The sequence below is a fragment of the Sphaeramia orbicularis genome, chromosome 14 (genome assembly GCF_902148855.1).
Source record: "Sphaeramia orbicularis chromosome 14, fSphaOr1.1, whole genome shotgun sequence".
Lineage (NCBI taxonomy): Eukaryota > Metazoa > Chordata > Actinopteri > Kurtiformes > Apogonidae > Sphaeramia > Sphaeramia orbicularis.
Window position 1 is genome coordinate 1,305,186 of NC_043970.1, and position 27,912 is coordinate 1,333,097.

Below are 27,912 nucleotides of genomic sequence, written 5' to 3' on the forward strand. Positions count from 1 at the left end.
CAATCAGTTCTTTTATCTCGCTGAAAAGTTCCTCTGTGGGTGATTTTGTCTGATTTTAAGTGTGATGAGATATTTGGACTAGAAATGAGAAAAATACACTTGGTAAAATTTGGATTTTTGCTGCACAGCATTAGTTTTAGCCCAAATTCAACATAGGTGGGTGACAAATATTTGCAAATGAATCCCCCTGAATCTTACTCATCGCACCTTTAAAACTGTGTTAAAAAAAAAAAAAAGACTGGCATATTTCCCATCTCCAGTGTTTCATTGACAGAGTTGACATTTACGTCGGTGGCTTCGTTTCCATAAGTAGAAACTCACAGTTCAACTTCGGCTCAACGTCCTCTGTCAGTGGTTCTGGTTTCGCCCTTAACAGATTGACTTCAGTTATTAAGGCTCAACGGGCAAGAGGTAAAAGAACAAGTGCCCGGAACACACACTCGTAAAAATCTTAAATTCTGATTATGTGTTTGTCTCAAAACATGCACACTCACCCACGGACACACACGTGAACAACACGCCAAAAAACACACACTCAGAAAAAGCTCCTCTATTCCCTGCGTGAGAGTTTAAACTTGTAATCTCAAACTATTTGTGTCTCCTGTCTATTTCACAGCCTCAAAACTCAACCAAAAGGATCCGAAATTATATTTAAAAACAAAAAACAAAAAAAAGGAAGCAGTTCTGTTACAAGCGCCGAACCTGGCAAAAGAAGAAAATAAAAAGACAGAACTTAAAAGGCTTTGTTTCGAAAAAAAACAAAACAAAACAGCAACAACGACGCATAAAAAGCAAATACTGTTATCAAAGAAGATTCAGAAAGGGGTGTGTGTGTGTGTGTGTGGGGGGGGGGCACGCAAATGACAAGAATGTGATTGATACATGAGAAAAAAAAAAAAAAAAAAGAATCTTTAGAAAGTTCACAGTCTTGAAGCTCCCTGTACCAGGGCTGGGTCGAGGTGAGGGTGGGATCAGGACCCGGAGTGGGGGAAGGTGTGTGTGTGTGGGGGGGTGTTCAGGACATAATGAACTGGGTTAAAATTTCAACCTTGGTCAGAAGTTTGCCAAAAATTATTGTAACTGGTGTCACTTCAGCTGCTCTGAAAGGTGACAACATGCAAACGGTCTCAGACGTACATGCAGAGTCTGGGGGTGGGGGTGGGGGGGTGGGGGTGTGTGCTTTGTTTAAATCTGCGGTGGGATGATGGACGTTTACGGAGGTTTCCATCAACAGCTCATGAAATACTTTGAAATGCCACATGTGCAGGTGGGGAAATACTGCTGACATTACACCTTCAACATTTCAAAAGAACATTCAGCCCTTCATTTGGACAATAATTTACACCCCACCAGCCCAAAATAGGTTCTGTTCTGTTCTATGTGAGTCTTGTCTATCAGATGTACGGTTCGGCCGACCTCCCACCTCTGGATAGTTCAAAAATAAAAGCAGCTGAAGTGACCAGTGGCAAAAACATCCCCTCTTGTTTCAATTTCAAAACAATATACACATGGAATTCGTCCTCTTTCCTCCAGATGGATGGATGTGTGTGATGGATGGATGGATGAACATCCCTGCTGTTGTCCTTCGGTCCATCTCTTTGTCTTTCTGAGGAGAAATGTCGTTTTCCCCCCAAATATGGAGGATATTTGGGGTTAATGTTCTGGGGGGATGATGGGTGGACGGTGATGATGTTGTTAAAACACAGCAAAAATCCTGGAACCCCCAAAGCACAAACACACGAAGACACATTCCTGATGTTCCTGCCATTTCAAGGTAAAGAGGAGGAAGAGGAAGGAGCAGCGTCGATGTTTCAATCTACTGCCGTCCTGATGAAGGGGGTCAGTGGACCAGGTTCATATGGGATGGGGGACTGGTACAAGATGTGCTGTAAGGGGTCGGAGGTTAGTTTGGGGTGCGTGAGGGGGTGGGGTTGAGGAGGGGAGGGGAGGTCAGAGTTCACATCATGACGTGGCGGCGGCGGTGCAGGGACAGGTGATCGGACCGGGAGAAGGAGCGGTCGCACTCAGTGCAGCGGAAAGGTTTGATTCCCGTGTGCTTGCGGAAATGTCGGGTCAGCTCATCAGAGCGAGCGAAGCGCCAGGTGCATCCCTCCCAGGTACAGTGGTAGGGCTTCTCTCCTGGGGGGTGGGGGTGGGGGGGTGGAGACAAGGATAAAAGTTAGGGGTGAGGAGACAACGCAAGGAAGTTCAGCTAATTCCAACCCCTTTTCCACCAACATGGAGCAGCAAGTTCATAGTGGTGTTAGCTCAGTAGACTTTAGTTGTGGGCAGATGCTAGCGCTGGTTTGGACGTTACTTACCTCTATTCCACTAATGCTGCGTTTCCACTACATGGTATCGGCTCGACTCGGTCCTTTTTGTATTTCCATTACAAAAAAGGACCTGGAATCTGGTACCCGGTACTAGTTTTTTGGTATCACCTCCGCTGAGGTTCCAGGACTGGGGACCAGATACTAAAAGGGGACGTGTAAACACTGCAGACCACTGATTGGTCAGAGTCGTCTCTGTGCCCCACCCTTGTACAAAAAACAGATGCAGAAGTTTACAGTGAATCTGTCGGTAGGTGAATCCACATGATGACAGTCTGTAAAACTACACCATGGTTTGTCGAGGAGGTTCAGACGTAAAAATTCAGCAGGAGTTTGACGAGAGAACAGGCAACGAGTGAGTTTATCAGCGACTCTCTGAGCAGACGACACGGAAGTAACATGCCGCATCGCTATGACGACCAGCTACTGTAAAGTCAGTAGTATCCTGTGATGGAAACGGTCTGGAATAGGACCTGGTACCAGAGTCGAGTCGAGTCGGTTCCATGTACTGAAAACGCAACGTAAGGCTAGTCCAGCTCCAGGGTTTAACCTCAAACCAGTTCTTTATAATTAAATAGTTAACCCTTTACCCCCTGAGCCCCGATTCCAGGTAAAGGTTCAAGTATTAAAGAACTGGTCTTAGTGCTTGGTGCTAAAACAAGACTAGGCTGGTTTATAACCAAGACCTGTTTACATCAAGGAAAGGAGACAGGACTGGCAGGACCAGCAGCGATCATCTACTGACCACAATAGAAGCAAGTGGAGCTTCTAGATCAGTGTTTTTCAACCTTGGGGTCGCCTGGAATTTCCAGTAATCGATAAAAATTAAGAAGGACTTACTAATATAAATCTGTGTTGAGTTGACAGATCCAGTCCCAATCCATATCAGACAAACTGTGGTTGTGAAACTGCAGCACTGTGGTCAGTTTCAGATGCTGCAGCTCTTTCATAATTCATAGTTTCAGTTCTTGTTTGTTCAGTATTAATTGTCCTCCTTGTAAATCACAGCTGGACTGACTGGACAGATCCTGACCAAGGAAAATCACATTCTCCCTTTGTGCAGTAATCTACACCTGGATTTACTGCCTCTGTCCACAATAATATACATTATATAGACTAAATGTCCTCTAAAATTAACATTTATTTGAGACATAGTATAACAAACTATTACAGGATCAAAAACAAATTAATTTTAGCAAAAAAATAATGTCCCGTTCTGGCATCACCAGAAATTTGTAATGTTAAATGGGGGTCATGAGCTGAGAAAGGTTGGGAACCACTGTTCTAGATGAATCAAAAAAGAAGAAATACCAGAGTTTCCATGAAATCGAAGCAGGAAACTCTCTAACCTGCAGAAAAGCAGATGTGTTCCTAGAAGGTCTACAAGTTGACCCAACCTCGAACAAGACCTAGCACCAAGTTAGTGTTGGTTTGACAATGCTACGGCCAACTTCAACAAGTGGGCAACAAAAAATTCTGGTTTTTCTTCTTTGTATTATGCAGACTTTTTCAAAATGGCCACCTCAAAGGTCCGTGCCGTTCTTGAACAGGTTTTCCTGGACAAGAGACGGTTCTCTGCTTTTGAAAAGAGCAGTTTGTGACTGAAGTGGTCCTTTTAAACCACATTGGTGCAAAAGGGATATTAGTCATTTTCTCAATAGAACTGGAAGGTTTTACAATATTTACAACAAAGCAGGTCACTTTTCAAAGCAAGGGTGAACTTTGTGGACTATGCTCTATGTTTCTATGGTAATGGAAATATATGAGTAGGTGATTTTTTTGTAATTAAACCTATTTATTCATATGGGTTTATTCTATATTTTCACCGTGTTTGCCTTCACTGGTTAAATGACCGTGCAGAACAGGAAGTGACGGACCTGCTCAGTCAAACCAGGCAGATTACATTCATGTCATTGAATTTCTAGCACTGAATTTTTTTGTACTGAAATTAAGTATTTGAATTTTTTGTCTCTCAATTGTACTATGTTCATAAATTTAAAATAATAAAATTCAGAGGCAAAAAATTCAGAAGCAAGAAATTCCGATCACACATCGGGGACATCAAGGATAAGCAATGAGTCTATCTCAAGTCGAACTGACAGCCAGTCAATCAAGTTACGTTAGGTTGGTCATGTGATGCCGAAAAAATTCAGATACTTAATTTCAGTGCAAAAAAATTCAGTGCTAGAAATTCAGTGGCTTTTAAAATTCAAAATCTGATGAGACAGATTTACTTCCATACTATAACCATCTAATCCTCCACCCAGAACCATATGTGAACATTTCCATTTGATGCCGGTCACAGTTTGAGGACTCAAACCTCCTGAACCGTCTGTGCTAATGTTTGCGTTGTCAGTGTGTCCTACCTGTGTGTATCCTCCTGTGGGCTTTGAGGTGTGAACTCTTCGTGTAAACTTTTTTACAGCCTTCATAGTCACACATGTGGATCCGCCTCCGCTTGATGTCTGGCGAATCTGGATCAACGGGCTCCAAGTCCATAACTGACCTGTCAGACGAGAGAAAAGAAAGAACAAGTGTTCAGAGAACGCAAACCTCCACCAAGGACCCGAACAGTGTTCATGTGTGGATCGACTATTTCTGTTTAAATTCAACAGTTTCCAGGTTGTTCCATACAGCAGAAACAGTTGAAGCTTGGTCCCAGTCATGTGTCTGTCCAATTATATTCAGTTCCAATCAATATTTGTTGAGTTCTAATTTTAAATGTGTGGTAAATGGGATTTTCAATGTGAAATGTAAATGTCCACAGAGTCCACATTCCACAGTGGATGTGGACAGTTTAGTTCCAGATACAAGAGATTGTTCTAAGCTACAGGTGGATCCAACTGGAGGCTAATTGGTGTTGTTTTGAATTTTTGATGAATTTTGAAAAATTGCTCAATGATGACAGATAGGAAAATTGTAGATGTTGTGACCTTGCTGTGACCTTGAACTTTGTCCTACTGGGACCAAAATGTACTGGGTTGGTCCCAGGGCCTAGGCCTATCTGTGGGGAAGATTTGGGAAAGATGGTTGGAAGAGTTTTCCCATAAAGTTGCTAACAAACAAACAAACAAACAAACAAACACGCAAAGAAATAAACACAAAGCAAAGTGATCACAATAGCTCCTGGCGGAGGTAAAAATAAAGAATTTAATACAGTTTAGAACCGGTTTCACTTTTAAGATTTCTTTTGAATAACACCATTTTAATCAGACTTCGCTAAGTGGAGTCATATGCATAGTTGAATCAGTATTACTTATTAATCACCCATTTACATTAAGTTTACACTCCTAAACTAGACTGATTATGCTATTATCACTTATATATGGTATAGGCAGTGTTGGGGAAGCTACTTTGCAGATGTAGTTTGTAAAACTCCAGTCGTTCATCATGGCCGTAGTTCAAACCAACTCCATTTTATTTCCAGGGTTAAACAGTGAATGTACAAGTGGTGAATATGAAACCAAATATGGACATGGTTGGGGCGGCACATTGCTATAGGGGGTGGGGCTGGTGGGGGGGTCGTCCATGGTGGTGACGACCACATGATATTAGTAATGATCGCACATCTGCGAAGAACTGGAGTGGTGCCAGGGCCAGCCAATCAGAGGCAGCGTTGGCTGTGATGTCATGACATGATCATGTCTTCAAAGACATTCAGGAGGAAAGACACATTCATAATTTAGAATTTGTTGTAAATTTGATCATTTTATTTGGTAAATTTCATATACACAAAAATAAATATTCCAAAACACACCCAAATTTTAAAATCTTCCTGATGGAATTTGAAAAATATATTAAATCTTTAGAATTTATCATTAACAAAAAAAAGCACTAGCACCTTGACAATTTATAAAGAATTCTTTAAAATAGACTGAACTTTCATACATTTATTTATTTATTTGTGTTAGATATATTGTTTTTTTATACTATTTGTCTATTCTGCCTTGTGTCTTTAAATCTATGCTTTTTTCCTTAAATTTATTTGTTCAAATGCTTTTTCTTTTTGACAGCTTGATGTTTGCTGTTCATAATTTATGTGTTTTGTATACCTGAATATTTTCAATATAGTTGAGAGAAAAACAAAAATTCAGGAGGAAAAACAAAGGGACAGTCTGTGTGCAATGGACAAATAATTTTTATATACAAACAATAAATATAAAAAATCCTTAATTTTATGTTGTTGCCCAAAATTGTACTTTGCAAATTGAGTCGTTTAAACGACAAAAAATTACCTAAAAGTACTTGACCTACTTGACGCGACACAAAATATGAATACAATTGAACTACCAGCAAGTTACAGCCAAATGGAGTTGAACTACAGAGTTGAATTCCATGTAGTTTCAGAGTCCCCAACACTGAGTATATGTGAAGTATATTTGTGTGTTTTTGTGATTTACTGTGGTCATTTCTGAACGGTCCTACCACATTTATACATATTCAAATATGAATCAGTATTGGTACTTAACATGTAATGATCTTCCTTCTTTTTTTATTTCCTCCGTCAGGAAGTATTGTGATCACTTTGCTTTGTGTGTTTGTCTGTTTGTTTGCTTGTTAGCAAGATAACTCAAAAAGTTATGGACGGATATTCATGAAATTTTCAGGAAATGTTGATACTGGCACAAGGAAGAAAAGATTAAATTCTGGTGGTGATTTTGGGGGGGGTCTGTCTTGGTGGAGGTCTGTGCTTTCCGAGTGCTTTTCTTGTTGTTTATGAGGTCCAGGTAATTGGAGAATGGTTTTGTAGTTTTAACCACTAGAGGGCAGCAGGGGGTCACATGGTACTGAAGAGAGCTGCACATAGGCTTAGTGCTGTCTCTCTTCTTGTTTACATTTTAACCCCATTGCCTCCTCATTCCTCATCTCTCTCTCTCTCTCTCTTTCTCTCTCTCTCTCTCTCACTCGCTCGCTCTCTCTCTCTGAGGAGGTGTGATGGCAAACTGCATTACGTAACCTTGTTTACACTCCAGTTCTGGGACAGCCCTGCCCAGCAACACACACACACGCACACCCTCACACACACACACACACGCACACCCTCACACACACACACACACACACACACACACACACACACACACAGAGTAAATACACTTCTTTCGTTTGTATCCATTCTTGTCTTCATCCTGTCTGTCACTTCATCAGACTCACAAACAAACTCCTTCAGTCTGTCGTACACACACACACACACACACACACACACACACACAAAAGCACAACACTAACCGTTAACGCCCACACCCTAAACTTCAGTTACAGCCAACTGGCCTCGCCCACTGGGTGTGGCACCAGCTCTGCCCTGATTTACTAATAACCACACTGGACACACACACACACACACACACACACACACACATAAAAGCCTTGCCTGGGACAACACTCTCCTCGACAGTACCCACCAGCCCTTATTCCAGTGTATACTAAATGAACACACACTCAAACCCACTGTGGCGTCCGTGTGTGTGTGTGTGCTGTGGGCTTCCATACGCTTACGTAAGTGTCCGGTCACGGCAGCGTTGCACTAATGTAATTAGTCAGGAGACTTGAGGCAAAGGAAGTGATCCACTCCCAGACCACATTTCCCATAAACCCTGCTGTGTGTTAGCGTCTCCGTCCTCATATCACAGACCTAATGCTAAGATGTCATTACACATAAAAGGCCCCATGAAAGTTTGACGAACATTAACATTTTTATGGGTTTTCTTTACAAAGCTGTGGTGTTAGAAAAGGCTTTAAATGCATCCTGTCCAGTTACAGTCTCAAACTGAGGCGCTTTCTTAACAAAACATTTCTAGCCTAGCATGGCCGTCAGTTAGGTAAAGCTACACCTGCAGCTCCAAGCACCAAAGGGAGTTGAAATTGCTAGAAACAACAAAATATAACTTACATACAAGTCAGCAGTTCCTCAATACAAGGAGAATCAATGCAAGAATTGATAGGGAAACAAATCGATAAGTGACATCGATAATGGAACTGGATTTGCTTAATTCTTATCAATTCCCATCCTTTTTACAAAGCCTTCTGCATATATTCAAAATAGTATTGATGGTGCTAAAACAGGTCAAATATGTACCTTTTGGCCACTTAAAACATGTTTTTGTAGGTTTGGGTCCTGGGCTTAAAGGTCCTGTACAGAGAATTCATTTAAAGTGGATTGCAGCGACACCTTTGGCTGGAATCGTTGGTGTATTTAAGGGACAAAGACTCTGTTTCCCATGAGCACTTGCACCTACTGTCATAAAGGCAGAACTGTGCCCAAGGCGTTTTGAAGTTAAAGACTTAGAGTGGATCCTCTTTCCAACTCGTTATTTCTTTTTTCCACACAGTAGCTTTCAGGTGTGAAGTGACGTTTGAAACGAGACGACAAACCAACTTCATAAAGTCTGTTTGTGTCATAGTTAGGAACTGGAGTGAAAACCACAGGTGAACCATACTGTTAGTGCGACTCCTGCTTCTATGTGTGTTTTCTTCTGGAGCTCCTCAGTGTTCCTCACAGACCGCTGTTCTAAAACGTGTCCCAATAATACCCATCTGCCGTAGTTTTAACCCACAGTATTCAGTCCTTTTCCTAAATGCCTTCAGTCCTTCTTCATCTTCCTCATTGTTCAGCTCCAGCTGCTTCAGCCTTCTGCATTCACAGAATTCTACTTTTATAATGGTCTTGTTCCTGAAGGACACTTTAGCGTCCAGGCCCTGGCAGGAACATTCAACTCCATCCAGAACCATTTCAGTGGGACCTTCCAAAGCCCTTAGTTTGGACTGAACCAGCGCTCCAAACCCAACAGATTAGCCCGGTCCATCTCAGAGCTAGCCCTGTGGCTAACACCAGTGTTTACTAAATGTTGGACTGAGCTACCAACAGACACTGGAGTCCAATCCAATGTGATGGTTAGATTATGGAATCGAATTATTAACATGACAGATAATCGAATAACCAAAAAAGTATTTGGCTGGGGTAGGACGAGGTCCCCTTGGGCGGCAGAGATTAGAGCTGTCTTTGCAGAAGCACAACTTCAATATATATTTCACAACAACCTTTCATGTAGCATTAACAAGATCAGAGTGAACCTAATGTCTGCTTTTAACAAAAAATGGGTAAATGGGATCCTGACTAAACCGAAGCTGTGGACACACATTCAACTAAAAAACACATAAAACAGAGTTTTATGTCAGCACCAATTTGACCAGGAACCAAAGGTCCCTAATTGCTCAGTTGCGAACAGGAATCCTTCCCTTGGCCTCAGAAACTGGGAGATTTACCAAAACCCCAGAAGAAAACAGACTGTGGACTGTGTGATTTGGGGAAGTAGAAAATGAATCATGTTTTTTTTTGTATTGTCCTCTATATGATGAACTGAGAGCCCCTTTGTCTGATGACATGTTTATCCAAAATCCTGATCTGTTCTGGAGCACTGATGATGACAAGATGAAATGGTTGTTTAGTTCTAATTAGGGATGTAACGATATGAAAATTTCATATCACGGTTATTGTGACCAAAATTATCACAGTTATCGTTTTAATCACGGTATTGTTAAAATGTGCTCAAAATGTTCAAAAACTACTAATACACACACTGAAATAATATAACCAAGTTGTATTTTGAAAAAAAACTAATAAAGTAGCATGCACAAAGTACTTTCTGTTGCAGAAACATTCAAGTAATTACATGTAAACAACAAACATACAAATGTGCATTAAAGCTGGCACCTTATGGACACAAGAGATATCTGCACCAGGGGAGGAACTGATAGGATCTGATCAATATCAATGCTATTATCAGTTCGCTATCAATCCAATTCCTTATCAATTCTCCTATTGATTCCTGTGGTGTTTTTGAGTGTGAAAAAAAGTAGTTGGACAGGTCAGAGTGGAATTTGTTTGAACATTTTCCAGATCAAATCATTCCCAGTGTCACACATACACACTATTGTACACACATACACTATTGTACACACATATACACTGCTGTACACACAAACAGAAAGTGAAACACAGTCAGATCTTCCTGAACTATTTGATGAACAAATGTAAATATTCTGAAAGAATGAGCATTTAAAACATGTTAGGCTGATCTGATCCAGACTGGTCAGTGGTTCAGTCCTGGTGAGACACAGACAAACCACAACAGTGTCCTGTGGTCCAGTTCCTCTGGAGGTCCGTCAGTGGATTTCCTGTTGAAGTTCCTTCAGTTCATAAATCCTCCTCTCCTTTGGTTTTTACACACATCATGTGTCTGTACAGTTGTAGTTCACTCATTTGGGCTCATTTGAACTGACAGGAGTGTGTCCTCAGTCTCTATATTCAAACGGTTTCAATGTTGGGGCCAGGAAGGGGTTAACACTAGCGAGGACCGGGTCTGTGCTCTCGCTTGCTAGGATGGACTGAGTCCATGCGCGTGCTTGTTCGGACCAACCCGCAGTCAGACGGACCGGGTCCGTGCGTGCACGCCGACAGACCGGGTCCATGTGAGACCGGGTCCATGCGGGAGCCCCTATCCCCGAATCTCTGGAGCTCTGTCTGTGCAGGTGCCTTCCACCATGTTTCCAGAGGCCAAACATTACAAACTGCACACACACACCTGGAGTGCCGCTGCTTCTTCAGGAAATGAACAGTACCAGAGTTTTCTAGGTGCGGTAATCGAACACGGTTATCATAATAATTACAATTTAAACAGTAATGGTAACCGTCGGAAATTTTACCGCGGTTTATCATTATACCGGTTATCGTTACATCCCTAGTTCTAATGTATATAAATTAGCATTATTTGTTTGTAAAGCCTGGAAAAAGCAGCAGATATGTCTGTTTAAATAGGCCAGTATCTTGTTTTGTTTATATACTGGGCCTGTCGTCTGGTTTCTGATCTTTGGTTTGTATTTATGGTGTCTTCTAAGCCCATGGAAGGGCTGGACACGTCTGTATGCAAGACACAGTAAGAAAAACTTTCACTCGTTCATTCATTCCAATGTTCCCATGCATGTGTGTAAAGAACAGAAGCATTCTCCAGCTGTGGAGAAGGCAGAGGGCCGACTGCAGCTGTGTTTTCATTCCTTTAACTCTATCCTCAGTTCTATCCATGGGTCTAATGCACAGGTTTATTTCTGTTTCAGTCTGGGCTCGTTCACTCTACCCTTTAGTTTTCTGTTTCTTTGTGCCAGTCCAGCTCCAGTTCCAGTGTCCACCAGTACAACTACACTAATCCAACTCATCCCTTTGTTTAGTTAAAGGACAGATCTGACTCCTCACTCGTTCATCTTACTACTAAACTCTGCCGGTTGGTGTGTTGTTGTCATAGTGACGTAAGTCTGCCATAAATCAGTCCAGTCTTGTCTGACCTGACCAGGGAAGATGGAAATAGCATTTGGAAATAACCTATTTTGGTGCTGATGTCATTTTAAATTCCAGACTACGATCAGGCATATATATATATATATAAAAAAATGAGACTTTTTACAGATCACACAAAGTCTGAACAGGACCTTTAAGTCTTCTGAACAGGTCTGTGAACCTCTGTGAATACGGGTGTACCACTGACAGCTGTAAAAGTCCGCCTCATTCATGGAAGTAAATCAGTTGATTAGGGTCGCTGGTGCCTTCACTTACCCTGTATACCTGCATTAATTTTCAGGTGTGTGCTGTGCGTCTGGACTCACCCTGCGTCGAGGCTCTGGGCACTGAGGGAGGCTGATCCCGACTCTGTTCCGCTCTCTGCGTCACTGTCGCTCTGATACTCCACTGGAGATGTGGAACCTGGTTTAATGCGAACTGCGGAGAAGAAAAGATGGAAGAATAAGTGTTAGGAGAAGGGTTGGACTGCAAACACAGTGGATCACACAGGAGGAAGGCATGTGCTGCAGCAGCACCTAAACCACAGGTGTCAAACATGCGGCCCGGGGGCCAAATCCGGCCCACCAAAGGGTCCAATCCGAAATGCAAAAATTACACTGAAAATATTAACAATCAATGGAGTCAAACTCCTTTTAATTCAGGTTCCACATACAGACACATTCGATTTCAAGTGGGTCAGAACCAGTAAAATATTATCAATATAACCTATAAATTATGACAACCCCAAATTCTCTCTTTGTGTTTTTTGGTGTAAAACAGTAAAATTACATGAAAATGTTTACATTACCAAAATATACTGTCATGAAAAAACATGAATAACCCAGAGGTGTAGAATTGCGTAGGGACACACCTCTACCAATACCCATCCAATACTGTGTACTCACTATCAGTCCAACTGCTGTCCGTAGTGTTCAGTCAATGATTCTGGCACACAAAGGGTTAACAGTCGGTCTCTGCTAGAAGTCCCGCCTCTAACATAAATGTCGCTTTCTGATTGGCTCTGTGGTTTTGCTAACGTACATGTGATTGGCCGTCCCCGCTGTCACTCCATCTACTTGTCAAAGGAACCTGTTAGTTGGAGCGCTAACGTAAGTTTTCAGTCTGTTTGTATTTGTTCTGTCTGGGTCACATCAGCTAGACGGATTAGAATATCAGTGATGTCATTTACATGTGCATTTGGACATATGTGTGTGTGTGTGTGTGTGTGTGTGTGTGTGTGAGTGTGCGCTCAGTAATTAGGATGTAAAGGATGTCAAAGAAAACTGGTCAGAAGACACTTCTATAGGAGTCACAGTGTAAGTATAACGAGTAAAGTGTAAGTGGGTCTAGAACTGTAGAGGCTCAACACAGATACTGAATAAAAGACACTATTTAATGACAAACACATACACTTTTAAAAGTTATTTTAAAAATTATTTTCATGTATTTCTATAGAAGAGCAAGTGTTTAAAAAACACACATGAAGAAAATTTGTGGGGAAAATACAACAAAACCTCAGATTTTAAATGTGATTCTAGATGTGATTTTATTCCATATTTTTGGGAATAAATTCCAGTGTAATAATTGAAAGTAAAAGCCTTTTTTGCTCAGACAGTAACTGAACCATCAAACTGTATGATCAGTGTATCCAGAATCTGTTCATATGTCATGAATCAACATATTTATGTCAGGAGACAGAGAGTAGAGAGGAGGAGGAGGAGGAGAGGAGAGAGGAGGAGGAGGAGGAGGAGGAGGAGGAGGAGGAGGAGGAGGGGAGGAGGAGGAGGAGGAGGAGGAGGAGGAGAGGAGAGAGGAGGAGAGGCTGTAAATTCACAGGTGAGGTTAAATAATAATGGATATGTTTGTCATTAGAATAACTTTGCAGAATGCATTAAATTCTTGTATTGTCTTTAGATATTCAGATATGCATTATAAACTTGTCAATTACTGATTTTTTTTCTGACTATTTGTTTGATCACCTTGACATGATGTGAAATTACAATTGCTAATGCAAAAAAAAAAATCAGCTTTCAGGAGTGCTGCCTTGGAGCACTTTAGTGTCCACACCAGTGTCAGAATAAAACCTACTGCCTTGGAATAACCTGAACAAATATGAACAAACAGAAATGTCTTAAGAAAAGTAAATTTAATTTGACCAATATTCTGCCTGTTACTAAATGTTTGGTGCGATTGTAACGCACGTGTAAATGATAAACTGATAAACTGAGGCAGAATATTGTTAAAATTGCAATTGTTTTTCTGAAGACAATTAGATTTTTAAGGAAACTGTAGATGTAAACCTGATCAGAATATGAGAGATCGGCAGTAGCTCATGTTCGAGCATTGGGTCCGTGTCAGAATCAACCTCAGCTGTTCAGGGGGTGACGATGTTTGATGTGGCTGCTCAGGCCCAGAGCAGAGCAGAAAAGCCAGGGACACTTCGTGCAGGGAGGGTGGGTGGTGATCGAGGAGGGAGGAGCCGCTCTTTGTGTTGCTGTCTCTCGGCCTCTGCTTCAGAACGTCGTTGAATCTCCATGTGGGCTGTTCCCTGAGTGATGGTGCGCATCCACACAGTTCGGTCCTCGGCGAGGGTCTCCCAGTTGGCATGATCATAATATAATTTAACTTTTTTCACTGTTATTATTTTCCTGGTCCGGTCCACTGGAGATCAAATTGGGCTGAATGTGGAACTGAACTAAACAGAGTTTGACAGCCCTGTCCTAAACTATGGACCCATCTGCCTCTGCATCAGACACACGTCCTCTGTCTGTTTTAAATCCATTCTTCAAACCCATCTTTTCTCATTGACTAGTAAAACCATGGGAGATGTTTGAAGGTATTATTTTTATTCTATTGTTTTTATTTGGTAGTGGTTTATTGTTCTTATTTTTTTGTTTTTAATTGTATGGCTTTTTATGTTTTTTAATCTATTCTGTATTTTATTCTTTTATTTGGCTTTTATTTCTTCTGTGCAGCACTGTTTTCTTTTTTGTACAGTTCTATGTTTTTAAATCTATTCTTGTATTTTATTCTTTTATTTTGGTTTTAATTATTCTTCTGTACAACACTTTGGTCCACTGTGGTTGTTTTAAAGTGCTTCACAAATAAAGTTGGATTGAACTGGACAGAGATCGAAGGGGGATGAAAAGGATTTGTGGAAGGAAAAAGATAAACTGTTGAATGAAAGTAAAATGAAAGAGAAAAAAAGGTGTGTGTGTGTGTATCCGTTCAAATGTCCACTTTGTAAAGACCATCTCTTCTACATGTCAAAGCATCAGGAAAAAACTAAAAAACAAAAAACAACAACCAAAAAAAAAAAAAACGCCCAGATGTTCATGAAAAAACACGCCTGCTAATTAACATAGAAAATGCTAATTAGCAATTAGTCTGAGGACAAATCCTTGCAGGTTGTCATATAAGTCTCTGCTCATCATCCCCAGCACCTTCTGATGTTTCATAACTTCTTTTGGTTTCTGTTATGAATTTGATCTTTTGTCACAGACCAGACGTTTATACAGAAAGTTTTTGTAACAAAGCGAGAAACTATAACAAAGGATAAAGAGAAATGGATGGCTAATGTAAAAAGAGCTGTGGGTACGAATTATTTTCTAGTAATAACTGAAATAAATGTCCAAACTGAATAAAAACAGAAAATTAAACACACAACAGTCAGTGGATCTGTAGGTAATTGGATATTCTTTTCAGAAACAAAAGAAAAACTAGTGGTTTATTTGATTTTTGTTTTAAAAATAGAAGAATTAAAATTGAATTTCAAGGCATTTTTCTTTTTCAGTGTCAAACAGATAAACCAAATTAAAAAAAAAACACTGATTTTCATTTTCTTTTTCTAATTACAACAAAGAAAGTCACTACCTGACAGAAATGGAAAACAGACCAAAAACACCTGTTTTTTTTTTTTTTTTTTATTTTCTCAGACTGAATGTTGTCATTTTTAAGGAAAGAGCGTTAATGCCTCAAAGACTCGTTCCAACGATGGGTTTGTATGAAATCTGGACATCGTAGACACACTCGCTCTATGAATGTCTTCCAAGGTTCTAATCGTTTTGGATTTTTCATTATAGGTTAGTTTCATTTAGTTTGGACTTTTTTTCTCTAATTCAGTTAGTTTTAATTTGTTTTTAGAGCAGGTTTGCTAGTTACCTCCGCCAGGAGGTATTGTGATCACTTTGCTTTGTGTGTGTGCATGCATGCGTGTTTGTTTTTTAGCAAGATAACTCAAAAAGTTACGGATGGATTTTCATGAAATTTTCAGGAAATGTTGATACTGGCACGAGGAAGAAATGATTAAATTTTGGTGGTGATCAGGGGTGGGCAGGTCTGTCTTGGTGGAGGTCTGCACTCTCTGAGTGCTTTTCTTGTTTTTTTCGTTTTTTTTAAATGCTTAGTTTTAGTTTAAGTTTTTTTTTTAATCTCTTTTCTCTTCTTCTCTGTCGTCATATTCAAATAAATCCCAGACAGGACTCTGCTGCTTTCTCCCAACTTTAGTCTCCATGTTTCCAGGTAGAGTGGGGACCAGAGGACGACTGGAAACCACAAGTGAACACAAGTGACGGACCCTTAAATATCAGATGGTGACAGCAGAGAAAATTGCTAGAGCGAAATAAATGGCTTTCATATCAATCTGACACTGACAAAGACGAAAATGAAGGGAATTTTATCCATAATTTTTATATGGTTTAGTTAGTTTTGTAAACATACGATACAGTTTCAGTTAGTTATTTTTTATTTTAATTAGTTTTTATTTATTTCAGTTAACGAAAATGGTTTTTCAGGTCTAGTTTTCATCATTTCGTTAGTTTTCGTTAACAATAATTACTTCGGTATGTCTACGAACTTCAGATTTCATATAAACTGGAAGATTCGTATTTTTAATTCTTCTATTTTAAAATGAAAATCAATTAACCACTAGTTTTTCTTTTGTTTCTGAAAAGAAAATCCAATTACCAACAGACCCACTGACCATCCAACCCCTCTGTGCTTAAACTCACAGTTCAAAAGAGGAACAAAACAAATAAGTTAACGTTTTAAAAACTAGAATAGTTGGTTATTTACAGGCTGACACCTAATCTGCACACAATTATTAAAAACAGCCAAAAGACATGGTTAGTACTCCTGAGCAGATACTATTGATAAAACTGAAGGTTTGGATCATTTGTATCCGATTATTCATCCATAATTCAGTCCGTTTCTGTTTGTTAGTCTGTGCCTGTTTTTTCCTAATTACACAGTTTGAAAACTTCACCGGCTGCTGTTTGACAGAAACAACACAACTGATAAAACACACACATGTGAGTGTGTGGGGTTATTTATTTGTGCAGTTTGTAAAGCCCCTCCCCTCCCCTAACGCTGGATCTGATGGAATGTGGTGGCCATACTGTTCAAAGTCCACACTGCCTGCAGAGAGAGAGAGTGTGTGTGTGTGTGTGTGTGTGTGCGTGGGGGTATGAGTGAGAGGGGGGTGTGTGTGTGTGTGCGTGCGTATGTGCATGTGTGTGTGTGTGTGTATGAGTGAGAGGGGTGGAGTGGCTGAGGGTGTGTGTGTGTGCGTGCGAATGTGTGTTTGTGTGCATGCGTGTGTGTGTGCAAGTGAGAGTCACCTAAAGAAGTGCTCTTTTTTGTCTCTGGAGACAATTAAGAACCCACACACACACACATATACACACACATATATACACACACAAACACACAGTCTTTACTTAAAAGGCAAAAAAAAAAAAAGAAAAAAAAAGTCACCCATCTCCTCTGAAACCCTTCTCTTCCTCCTCACCCTTCCAGCCCTACAGCCCCCCCCCCCCCCCCCCCCGGTGTCCACTCCCACTCCCCACTGCAGCTCATCCTCCTGCCTTTTCCCTGTGCAGGTGTAGAACCACCAGCACCACATTCACACTTCCTGTCTGCTCCTCTCACTCCACTTTGACTTTGTTTTGTTTTTTCTGGCTGACGTTCTCACTCTGTGGTTCTTTTTCTATCACATCAAAAAACAAAAAAACAGGACTAGCTGACCAGAACAGACTGTGACTGAGGATGTTTGAAGCCTCTGAATGTCCTCCAGACTGTCTAGTACACAGGTGTCAAACTCACAAAGTTCAGTTCCACATTCAGCCCAATATGATCTGCAGTGGGCTGGACCAGGAAAATAATAACAGTGAAAAAAGTAAAATTATATTATGATAATGTTTACATCTACGACGTTTCCTTAAAAATCTGAATAACATGAACAACTTTAAATGTCTTAAGTGCAATTTTAACTAGAAAAGCAGTCGGAGAACACAGACCTCTGCCAAGGCAGATCAGTGCAGATATTAGATTAAACTAGATCAGATTAGATCGGATCAGATCAGATCAGATCAGATTAGATAGACCTTTATTGATGCTTTGGCAAAACCAGGAAAATGAGTTTCCAATAGCAGCACAATCACCGAATATACACACAAGAAATACCACAAGAAAATAGCAAAACAACAACTATAAAAAAGAAAACAGTACTGAAAAAAACAAGCAATCCATATTATAAAGTACTGGCAGAAACAAGTATGAAGGACATAAATGCTGCAGATTCATTTATGTCCTACTGTTGGACATTTGCATGAAGAGAAAAGACGGAGGCAGGTTGAGACTCAAGTGGAGAGAGTGAAACATGTAAATCACATCGCTGTGACAGAAAAACTCCTGGCATGACAAACAGAAAAGGATCTTATTGCTGCAGATTCTTCCACAGGTTTCCAAGTGCTGTCGCCTCCCTTGTTTACATTCCTGAGTGGACACTGCACTGGTTTGGATTAGAAACTAAAGGGAACTAAACGGACTTCACTGAGGCACTGTAGTGCAGTTTGTCAAAGGGGTGGAGGCCTGTTTTACCACAGCGCCTGAACAAATGTCCAGCTTCCCCTCATGTTTACTCAGGGATGAATTACCCCCCCACACCCCAACTCACCGTTGTTTAACGGGAATGACCTGCAAAGGCTTCAAGTGCTTCAAGTTAAAATGTGACTAAAAATCAGTTATTCAACAACTGCTACTGTTACTGAACCTACTCGTATAAGGGAACATGTGAGATACGAGGGTGAAGATCTGAGCAATACTCATACTTTCCTCATTACTAGTACTTCTAGTCCCACATTTGGGTCAGCTTTTCTACCTGATTATCTGCTGTAGCATTTACAGATATGTACTGGTACAGAGCAAACTGTCCGCTGATATTTCCAGTTTCACCATCCTTTTTCAGTATGATTTTAAAGAAATATGATGCTGTAAAAAATGTTGTCTGATTCAGATGTGGACACTCTTAGTAGTAAAATGTACAATAATTCAGATGATATTGCCAGGCTTCACAAATTGTTGGAAGAAATGTAAATAGTAAAATATATTTCATGTCTTACACTGTATTCTTCATTGTTATTAGTTATCATTAAACTGAAGATGAAAACTTGCATTAATAATTCGTATGTTTGTGTATAATGCCTGTGTTGAAGTGTTGCAGGTTCAAATTACAGGTCCATCCTGTAATATTTGATGGAGGACAGAAGAAATGGGTGACATGTCACGCAAGTGTAATATAAATATAACAATGTTTAACCCGTCTGAAACCAAAGGTGGACAGACGTCAACACCACACCTCAGGCCATATCAGGCCAAAACATGCACCTGAATGAGGAGACGGTGGTGCGTTCACAGTTCTACAGCAGCAGCAGCTTTGGGTCCATGAACTGTACCAGACTAACAGTGGTACCTCTGTTCAGGTTGTCTGGTTAGCATGGTTAGCGTGGTTAGCATCAACAGTAATCCTTGAATCACAATGCAGTGACATCTTGAACACTGATGTTTCTTCCCACTATTGTTAAAGTTTACTTTAAAAGTTTACTTTAAAAGCAAAGGGAGCATTTTTTACTAGAAGGTTGTGGTGTTGGCGTCCACTATCAAACTACTGAAGCTGGTCAGTATCAATGGTCTGCTACTGGGACTTGCAGCTGACGTCATGGTCATGTGATTGTTGTTTACACCCGCCATCTGGTAGGCACACTATCTGGATCCAGAAAGTCACAGCTGTTGCTTTATATCGTGTTTTTCTTTGGACTGGTGTTTGCGTGTTTTGTTATTTGTGAGTATGTCTGCTTGTGATAAAGGCACCATACATGAGTTTCAGTGTTTACTTACAACAGTGATGCGTACAACTCGGAGACAAAAACACCAGTACCAGCTCCAGCCGGCTCACATCAGCCGTACACCTCCAGGCTCTGCCCCAGAACTGGTGAACGAGCCGATATGTTAGCTGTAAAACGCTCCATTAACTGTCTGTGTCCAAAAGCCCATCCCATCTTCTCTTTCACGGCCGCATAATTTGACTGGACCGCATGGGGAAGGCTATCTCATAGGGGTCTGCATCACTGTACCACATGATGACAATTCTTTTTTTTCCATGCTACTAAGCGCAACAGGCACGCAGGCTAACTATACTGAGAAGCTACGCTAACCGCGGTAATAACTCTAAACAGACGTCGGCAGAACAGAACCACCGCTGCCACCAATGGAACCCAGCGGTCTGTATGCAGAACTGATAATTGGTGAAAGCTGAGGAATAAACGGCACACAGGAGTTTAGCAGGTCCATCCTTTAACACGTTGTACGATCCAAGGAAGCTTGCCTACCAATACAGCGTCGTAAACAGCAAACCACGTGATCATGTGACATATGTGCAAAACCTCAGTATATACACTACTGGTCAAAGGTCTGAGAGGTGAAGGTCTCTCCTCCTCTCCTAAAACTTTCCTTGAGAGAGAGAGAGACAGAGAGAGAGAGAGAGACAGAGAGAGAGAGAGAGAGAGAGAGAGAGAGAGAGAAAGTCTGTTGAATTCCAACCCAAACACACCTTATTCTACTTAATAAACACCTGCTCCATGTCTTATTTCAGAAGCAGAAGTATAAAAACCACTACTGTATCCATCACTATTTTCTTCCAACAGGCTAAAACAGTACTATTAGTACCACAAAAGTAACTGTAATCCAACAGTAACTGTGTAAAACTACTGGACTTGAGCTGTGCCAATGTTCCCAGACTCTGAGTTGGACTGGTTTTTCTATCAGGACAATGCTCCTGTCCTCAGCTGGGTCCATGAAGGTGTGGATGACGGACCACCAGATGCAGACCCTGTCAGGTCCAGTCCAACCTCCAGACCTGAACCCCTGTGGATGACGGACCACCAGATGCAGACCCTGTCAGGTCCAGTCCAACCTCCAGACCTGAACCCACTGTGGATGACGGACCACCAGATGCAGGACCCGTCAGGTCCAGTCCAACCTCCAGACCTGAACTCACTGTTGAAAACTTTGAAGGAACATGGATGGTCCAAGCCATGGAACATGTCTGAGCTAATTTTTAAAGTACAAATAATACTGAACACTAAGAGCACCAGCGCTAACCTTGTACTGTCCACCATCAGTGTCGATCTGAAGGTGTTTGTTGTTCGACTCACCTGACCCCTCTGAGCGTCCGTCGCTGCCTATGAGCGGCACCGTGATCGCCGCTGTGGCAACGCCGTCCGTTGGCATGGCCGTGTAGACGACCGGCAGCGACTGCACCACCACAGGGATGGTCTGCAACTGGCCCACTTTACTGGGCATGCTGACGGAGGGGATGTGGTTGTGATGACATGGAGGATCTGCTGACCACCGGCGCCCGTGTGGCCAAGATGGAGCCTGGAGATAAGACCTGGAGGCAGAGGGGAGGCTTAGATCTGATCCCTGTGCACCTGCCGTACACAATGTTTAAAAAAAAAACAGTACAAAGGACAGAGGTGGGTGTTAGCGGTTACCATGGAGCCTATGGACTGTACTGTGGTGGGGACCGGTGTGGCTGACAGGCTGGCTGGCTCACATTACTGCTGGGTGCAGGGTTTGACTGTGGTGTTGGTTGCAGCAGGTGGGGTGAGGTGAGGCGCGAGGCTTGTTGAGCGACAGGTCGACGGGTTCGGTCTGATCCTCGGCGGGACACGGCTGGGGGGGACGACGGCTCCGTCTTGCAAGTCGGCATCTCCGTCTTCACTTTAAGATCTGTCGGCTGCAAACAGTTGTCCCCAACATCTGCCTGCTAGAGAAAGAGACAATGATGAGTCACTGATGAAACACACAAAACCGGCAAGGTTATTATCGTTAATGAAAACTAACAAAATGACGAAAACTGGAACTGTAAAAACAGACAAACCAACGCCGGCAAAAACATAACCTCCTTGGCGGAGGTAAAATAGACTGAATATCTCACTGAAAAGGTTTATTCATCTGTACATGTCTGATAATGTTCAGATCTGTGGGTATAAAGGAATAACCTGTCACCAGTTCCAATAAAACTCTCAGGTGTCCTCATCCCAGCTCTAAGGTACTGGACTCCTCTGATGGATCCATTCACACCTAGATCCAGATCCAGTATTCAGACCCAGATCCAGATCCAGGATTCAGACCCAGACCCAGATCCAGATCCAGGATTCAGACCAACAGGAGGATTCTCCCTCTAAACATGGAACATCCGTTTGTTCTCTCTTCTATGTGTTTGTTTATCTATAAAGGCATTAAACTCTCATAATGTTGCTATTGATTTTTAACATTTTTATCCCTTTGTTTGCATGGTGTCCACATACGGACACTTGAATATCTTCTTAATAAAACCATGTAGATTTTCTTTTTTTTTTTTTAAATTCAAAATGCATTTCAACTTTAGCCTAATTTTGAGTATTAAAATCAATCTAAAAAAAATATACTTTTTTTCATAATTCATGCATGAAAGGGTTAAAGGATAACTCTTTATAATCTGCTCTATTACTTTATTGCAGCTCTACAGGTCTTGCTGACTTGTTGTCACTACCGAATAAATTACACCTTTGTGTTTTCAACACTTCTTTGTTCACACTTAGAATGAAATCTAATGACGTCTTCACAGCAAGGTCATTATCGTTAACGAAAACTAACGAAATGACCCAAACTACAATTGAAAAAACATTTTCGTTAACTGAAATAAATAAAAACTATATTAAAAGAAAAGACGATAACTAACTGAAACTGTGTTGTGTGTTTACAAAACTAAAACATATAAAAATTATGTATAATAATCCCCTTTGTTTTCATCTTTGTCAATGTAGGATGATACAAAATCGATTTATTTTGCTCTAGCAGTCTTATCTGCTGGCACCATACGACACTTGACGGTCCGTCACTTCTCGTCACTTGTGGTTTTCCAGTCGTCTTCTGGTCCCCACTCTACCTGGAAACATGGAGACTAAAGTTGGGAGAAAGCAGCAGAGTCCTGTCTGGGATTTATTTGAATACGACCGACAGAGAAGAAGAGAAAAGAGATAAAAAAAACTAAAACTAAACTAAACTAGCATTTAGAAAAAAAATGAAAACTAATAAAAACTAGCAAACCCTGCTCTAAAAACTAATTAAAACTAATGGAATTAGAGAAAAAAGTCAGAACTAAATAAAACTAAACTATAATGAAAAATCCAAAACTATTAGAACCTTGAAAACCGGACTTGTACTGATATTTTCTTCTCATGACAGAAAAATGACAAAATCCTAATAGTTTGCCCATATGAAATCCTTGTAACTCCCAGAAATTAGCTAGGTTTTGTAGAATCATATAGACTCAGATTTGGTGTATGAAAGCCTGTTTAAGCCTCATTCACTGGTGGAGTGCCATAGTATAAATGGGCTGGACTGGTAAAGGTACAGGGAGGATGCCAAGACAATGCTGATACAGGGTGCATCATGTCTGAAAAGCCAACAGCAGCCAAGTCCATCATTTTTCTCCAGATCTGTAAAGCTGAGTTGGAAATCACTGCCAGCAGTCTGTGTCTGCATTTTCGGGCAACAGCAAAAAACTGCCAAAAGGTACAGCAGATTTGTATTTATATCCAACTGCAAAGTAGGAGGAGTTATTTTGGGATTTCAGGACTTAAATAGTCATAGTTGTTTCTTTCCATGGTTCTAATAGTTTTGGATTTTTCATTCTAGTTTAGTTTTATTTAGTTTTGACTTTTTTTTTTCTCTAATTCAGTAGTTTTAATTTGCTTTTAGAGCAGGTTTGCTAGTTTTTATTAGTTTTTGTTTTTTTTCTAAATGCTTAGTTTTAGTTTAGTTTAAGTTTAATTTTAGTTTAGTCGTCTCTTTTCTCTTCTTCTCTGTCGTCGTATTCAAATAAATCCCAGACGGACTCTGCGCTTTCTCCCAACTTTAGTCTCCCTGTTTCCAGGTAGAGTGGAGATGAGAAGATGATTCTAAACAAGTGACGAGAAGTGACCGACCATTAAGAAAACGTTGAGAAAAAACAGATCCCAAACATGGGTATGGTAAACGTTTGTTTATATAGTATATAAAGGCCAAATCAAAAGGACTGAAAAACAGACAAATAGGCTCAGACCACTAGGGTTAATATTTGACTGTTTCTGCAACAGAAGGGACATTGTGTCTATTTATTTATTTAAAATACAACTTGGCTAAATTATTTCAGTATGTGTATTAGTGCTTTTTGAACATTTTGAGCACATTTCAACAATACCGCGAAAATAATGATAACTGTGATAATTTTGGTCACAATAACTGTGATATGAAATGTTCATACGGTTCCATCCCTACTCAGTAACATGAGTGGAGCAGGAGTGTAATCTATGCTGCAGAGACCCACCAGGGGGTGATAGACATGTTGTCTCCTTGTGTATTTATGTACAGTGTATGGGATAACTTCAGCGGAACATTACAATTGAGACACGACACTGAATTAGCTGTAGCAGAGCTCTGATTTGGCTCTGTCTTCCACAGCAGCTGCAAAGGCTTGTGGTGGTTAGGAGTGGTTTTTATGCCATCAAATATAGCATTGCTCAGGACAATTGTGAAAAACTTAAATGTGAATTTACTGTGCTGTAAAATGAGATGAGCACATGTTAATTCAGCTGCAGTTTAAATCTCAGTCAGTGTGTTCATCATAGAACTGGATTTTTTTTATATTTAAGGCCAGTTTTTTCCAGCTTTTTTCCTGTTCGCTCTAGAAACAAACAGGACTCCGCTGCAATGTAGCTTAAACAAAACAGGGAACAATGGCTGCTGTGTGGGACCCCGAGGGGGGGGACGGGGGAGAGAGAGGGGGGGCTGGTTGGGGGTAGAGAGAGACTGGTACAGCCTGAGAAAAAGAGAGAGAAGAGGACGAGTGAAAGAGAGAAGACAGCAGAAATGTAATGAGAGAGGGAGGGAGGGCAGAGCAGCGAGCGAGCGAGCCTCCGGTCCAGAACCTGGCCTGGGTCCAGAACCTGGCCCGGGTCCAGTTCAGCTCAGCATAGTGGACTGAGGGTGAGGAACAGAGGGTGGGGGTCTGTGCTACGCCTTTTACTGGGTCACACAGTTCAGCTGGAGGACGGACCATGTGACGACAACACATGACCAAAATGTCCTGCAGGTGGACGTGCAGGGTTATTTGTTTGTTTTGTTTTTTATTTTGAATTTAACAACTAAAACAACAAAGACTAAGAAAGAAAAAAATAACATATCTAAAAGGAGAATGAAGTACAACTTACATAGCCCCACCCCCTTACCAAGGTTCTAATAGTTTTGGACTTTCATTATAGTTTTTCATTAAATTTTCAGTTGTCATTATTTATGTTATTCTGTTCTTATTTTACTAGTTCGGTCCACTGCAGATTACATCAGGCTGAATGTGGAACCTGAAAGAACATGAGTTTGAGAGCCCTGGTTTAAACCAGTGTGTCACATGACTCAGCACGAACTGCCCCCATTACGACCAGTGGGCTCACTACGATACTTTTCCAACTTAGATTAATGGACAATATTTAAGTAACATTTACACAACATTTGACATATTTTTTCTGCAGTTTAAATTTCCTATTAAAACGTATTTGGTATTTCTAAGTTCATATGTAACGACAATAACCTTTGAATATTATGTGAAAATACAGAATACAACTGACTCTTCCCACACAGTTTATGTATTACACCAAGGCAAGGTTCTAATAATTTTGGATTTTTCATTATAGTTTAGTTTTATTTAGTTTTGACTTTTTTTTCTTTAATTCAGTTAGTTTTAATTCATTTTTAGAGCAGGTTTTGCCAGTTTCTATTAGTTTTCATTTTTTTCTAAATGCTTAGTTTTAGTTTAGTTTTAGTTTCTTTATCTCTTTTCTCTTCTTTCTCTGTCGTCGTATTCAACATAAATCCCAGACAGGACTCTGCAGCTTTCTCCAAACTTTAGTCTCCATGTTTCCAGGTAGAGTGGGGACCAGAAGACGACTGGAAACCACAAGTGAACACAAGTGACGGACCCTTAAATATCAGATGGTGACAGCAGAGAAAAAAGCTTGAGCAAAATAAATCACTTTCGTACAATCCACCATTGACAAAGACGAAAACAAAGGGAATTTAATCCATAATTTTATCCATTTTAGTTAGTTTTGTAAGCACACAATGCAGTTTCAGTTAGTTATTGTTTTTCTTCTAATTACAGTTTTTATTTATTTCAGTTAACGAAAATGTTTTTCAATTCTAGTTTTCGTCATTTTGTTAGTCATCATTAACGATAATAACCTTGGCACTTACCCCATCTATTCTACTGACCCAGTCCACGACGCTCCAAAATATTAGACATATCAAAAAAAACCTCTGCCCAAGATACATGATATACACTGTATATCGTCATACATTATTCATAATCATTTAATATAATACATATTATACAATGATATGATACTATGCACTTCATCCCAAATGGACAAATAATCAGTTATATTGACCTTTAGCAGCAACTTTTAGATTTTAAGCGGTTTTCCAGAAGGACTCTTCAGCAGCACAATGTAGTCTGTGCAGAACATGCATCTTCCTGTCACTAGTTCTTTAAATACACCTTTTGTTTACTACTTAACCTCCTCCGACCAGGAAATGTCAGCAAAGTTCCAGCTTTTTTGATTTTTTAGTAATCAGTGCCTCTATTGGAAACATCATGATGCAATAGTTTTTTCAGATGCAGTTTTTAAAATTTTTATGGAATGTCCTTTGTGGTGGACAGTTTTCTTTCTTTTTCTTTTTTTTTGTATAAAGTTGTGAAACTCTTGTCCACAAATGTGAACAGAAAACCCACAGCTGGGTCTGAGGAGGATAAACAGATGATCAGTTTTTTCTTTTTAAATAAATTGGATGGTCTGCGCTCAAACACATACAGTCCAGTTAAAAGACGCTGAATGGAAATTATACAAAGATTCATTTAGTTTTAAGTTTCAAAGTTTTGGGGCTGTTGACAAAAACCATCTGAGCTAAAGGTGCAGAAGGAAGAAAGGAAAGGAAAGGAAAGGAAAGGAAAAGAAAGAGGAAAAGAAAGGAGAAGAAAGGAAAGGAGGGATAAGAAAGGGAAAGGAAAGGAAAGGAAAAGAAAGGAAGTAAGGAAAAAGAAAGGGAAGGAAAGGAAAGGAAGGAAAAGAAAGGAAATGAAAAGAAGGAAAGGAAGGGAAAGAAAAGGAAAGGAAAAGAAAGGAAGGAAAAAGGAAGGAAAACAAAGGAAAGGAAGGGAAAGAAAGGAAAGAAAGGAAAAGAAAGGAAAGAAAGGGAAAGGAAAGGAAAGGAAAGGAAAGGAAAGGAAAGGAAAAGAACAATTAAGCAATGAGGAAAGGCAAAGTGAAAAACAGACCACATGTCAGCAGAGGAGGAAAAAGGCCATAATGTGATTAGACACAACCTCAAAAAAAAAAAAAAAACTGAAAGAAAATGAAGTGTGAAAGAAGTGAGGGAGTGGATGAGGGACAGAGGAGAGAAAGCCATGAGACAGAAACAGAGTGGGTGGGTGGGAAAGGCCTAGCGTTGCCATGGAAACTGGGAGCTATCAGCTGACTCCATGTTTTCCACTGGTTCCCCACCCACCACCAACACCCTTCCATCCCTTCCCTTCATCCCTTCTTCCCCTGGCGCTCCACACATGTTTCCATTACTTCACCCCCCCCCCCCCCCCCCCCCCCATCCTCCCTTTTGTTTCTCCTCCCTCCCTCATGACCACACCCTTTCACCTCCACCTCTCCCTCAGCATCCCTCTGCCTCATCCCTTCGTTTCCACCCACTCGCTCGCCCCCTCGCTCTCCTCTCTTTCCACAGTCACTCAGATTAAACCCACAACTCTTTAGCAAAATCCCCCAAATGAAGAGAGTGAATAAAGGCGGAGGGGTGGGGGGGTGGGGGTGGTTCTCTCACTGGACTAGT

At 40.7% G+C, this 27,912-nt stretch overlaps 1 protein-coding gene across 1 annotated transcript; it reads right to left on the minus strand.

The window, feature by feature from the left end:
* LOC115433208 (Krueppel-like factor 8) lies at positions 1-27,755 on the minus strand. The gene is given in 10 exon segments (XM_030154494.1): positions 1-2,139; positions 4,697-4,836; positions 11,985-12,096; positions 21,150-21,312; positions 21,315-21,355; positions 21,358-21,385; positions 21,489-21,593; positions 21,595-21,675; positions 21,677-21,763; positions 27,723-27,755. Coding segments are annotated over 10 exon segments (972 nt in total). The 3' UTR covers positions 1-1,957.
* Positions 27,756-27,912: the final 157 nt, after the last annotated feature.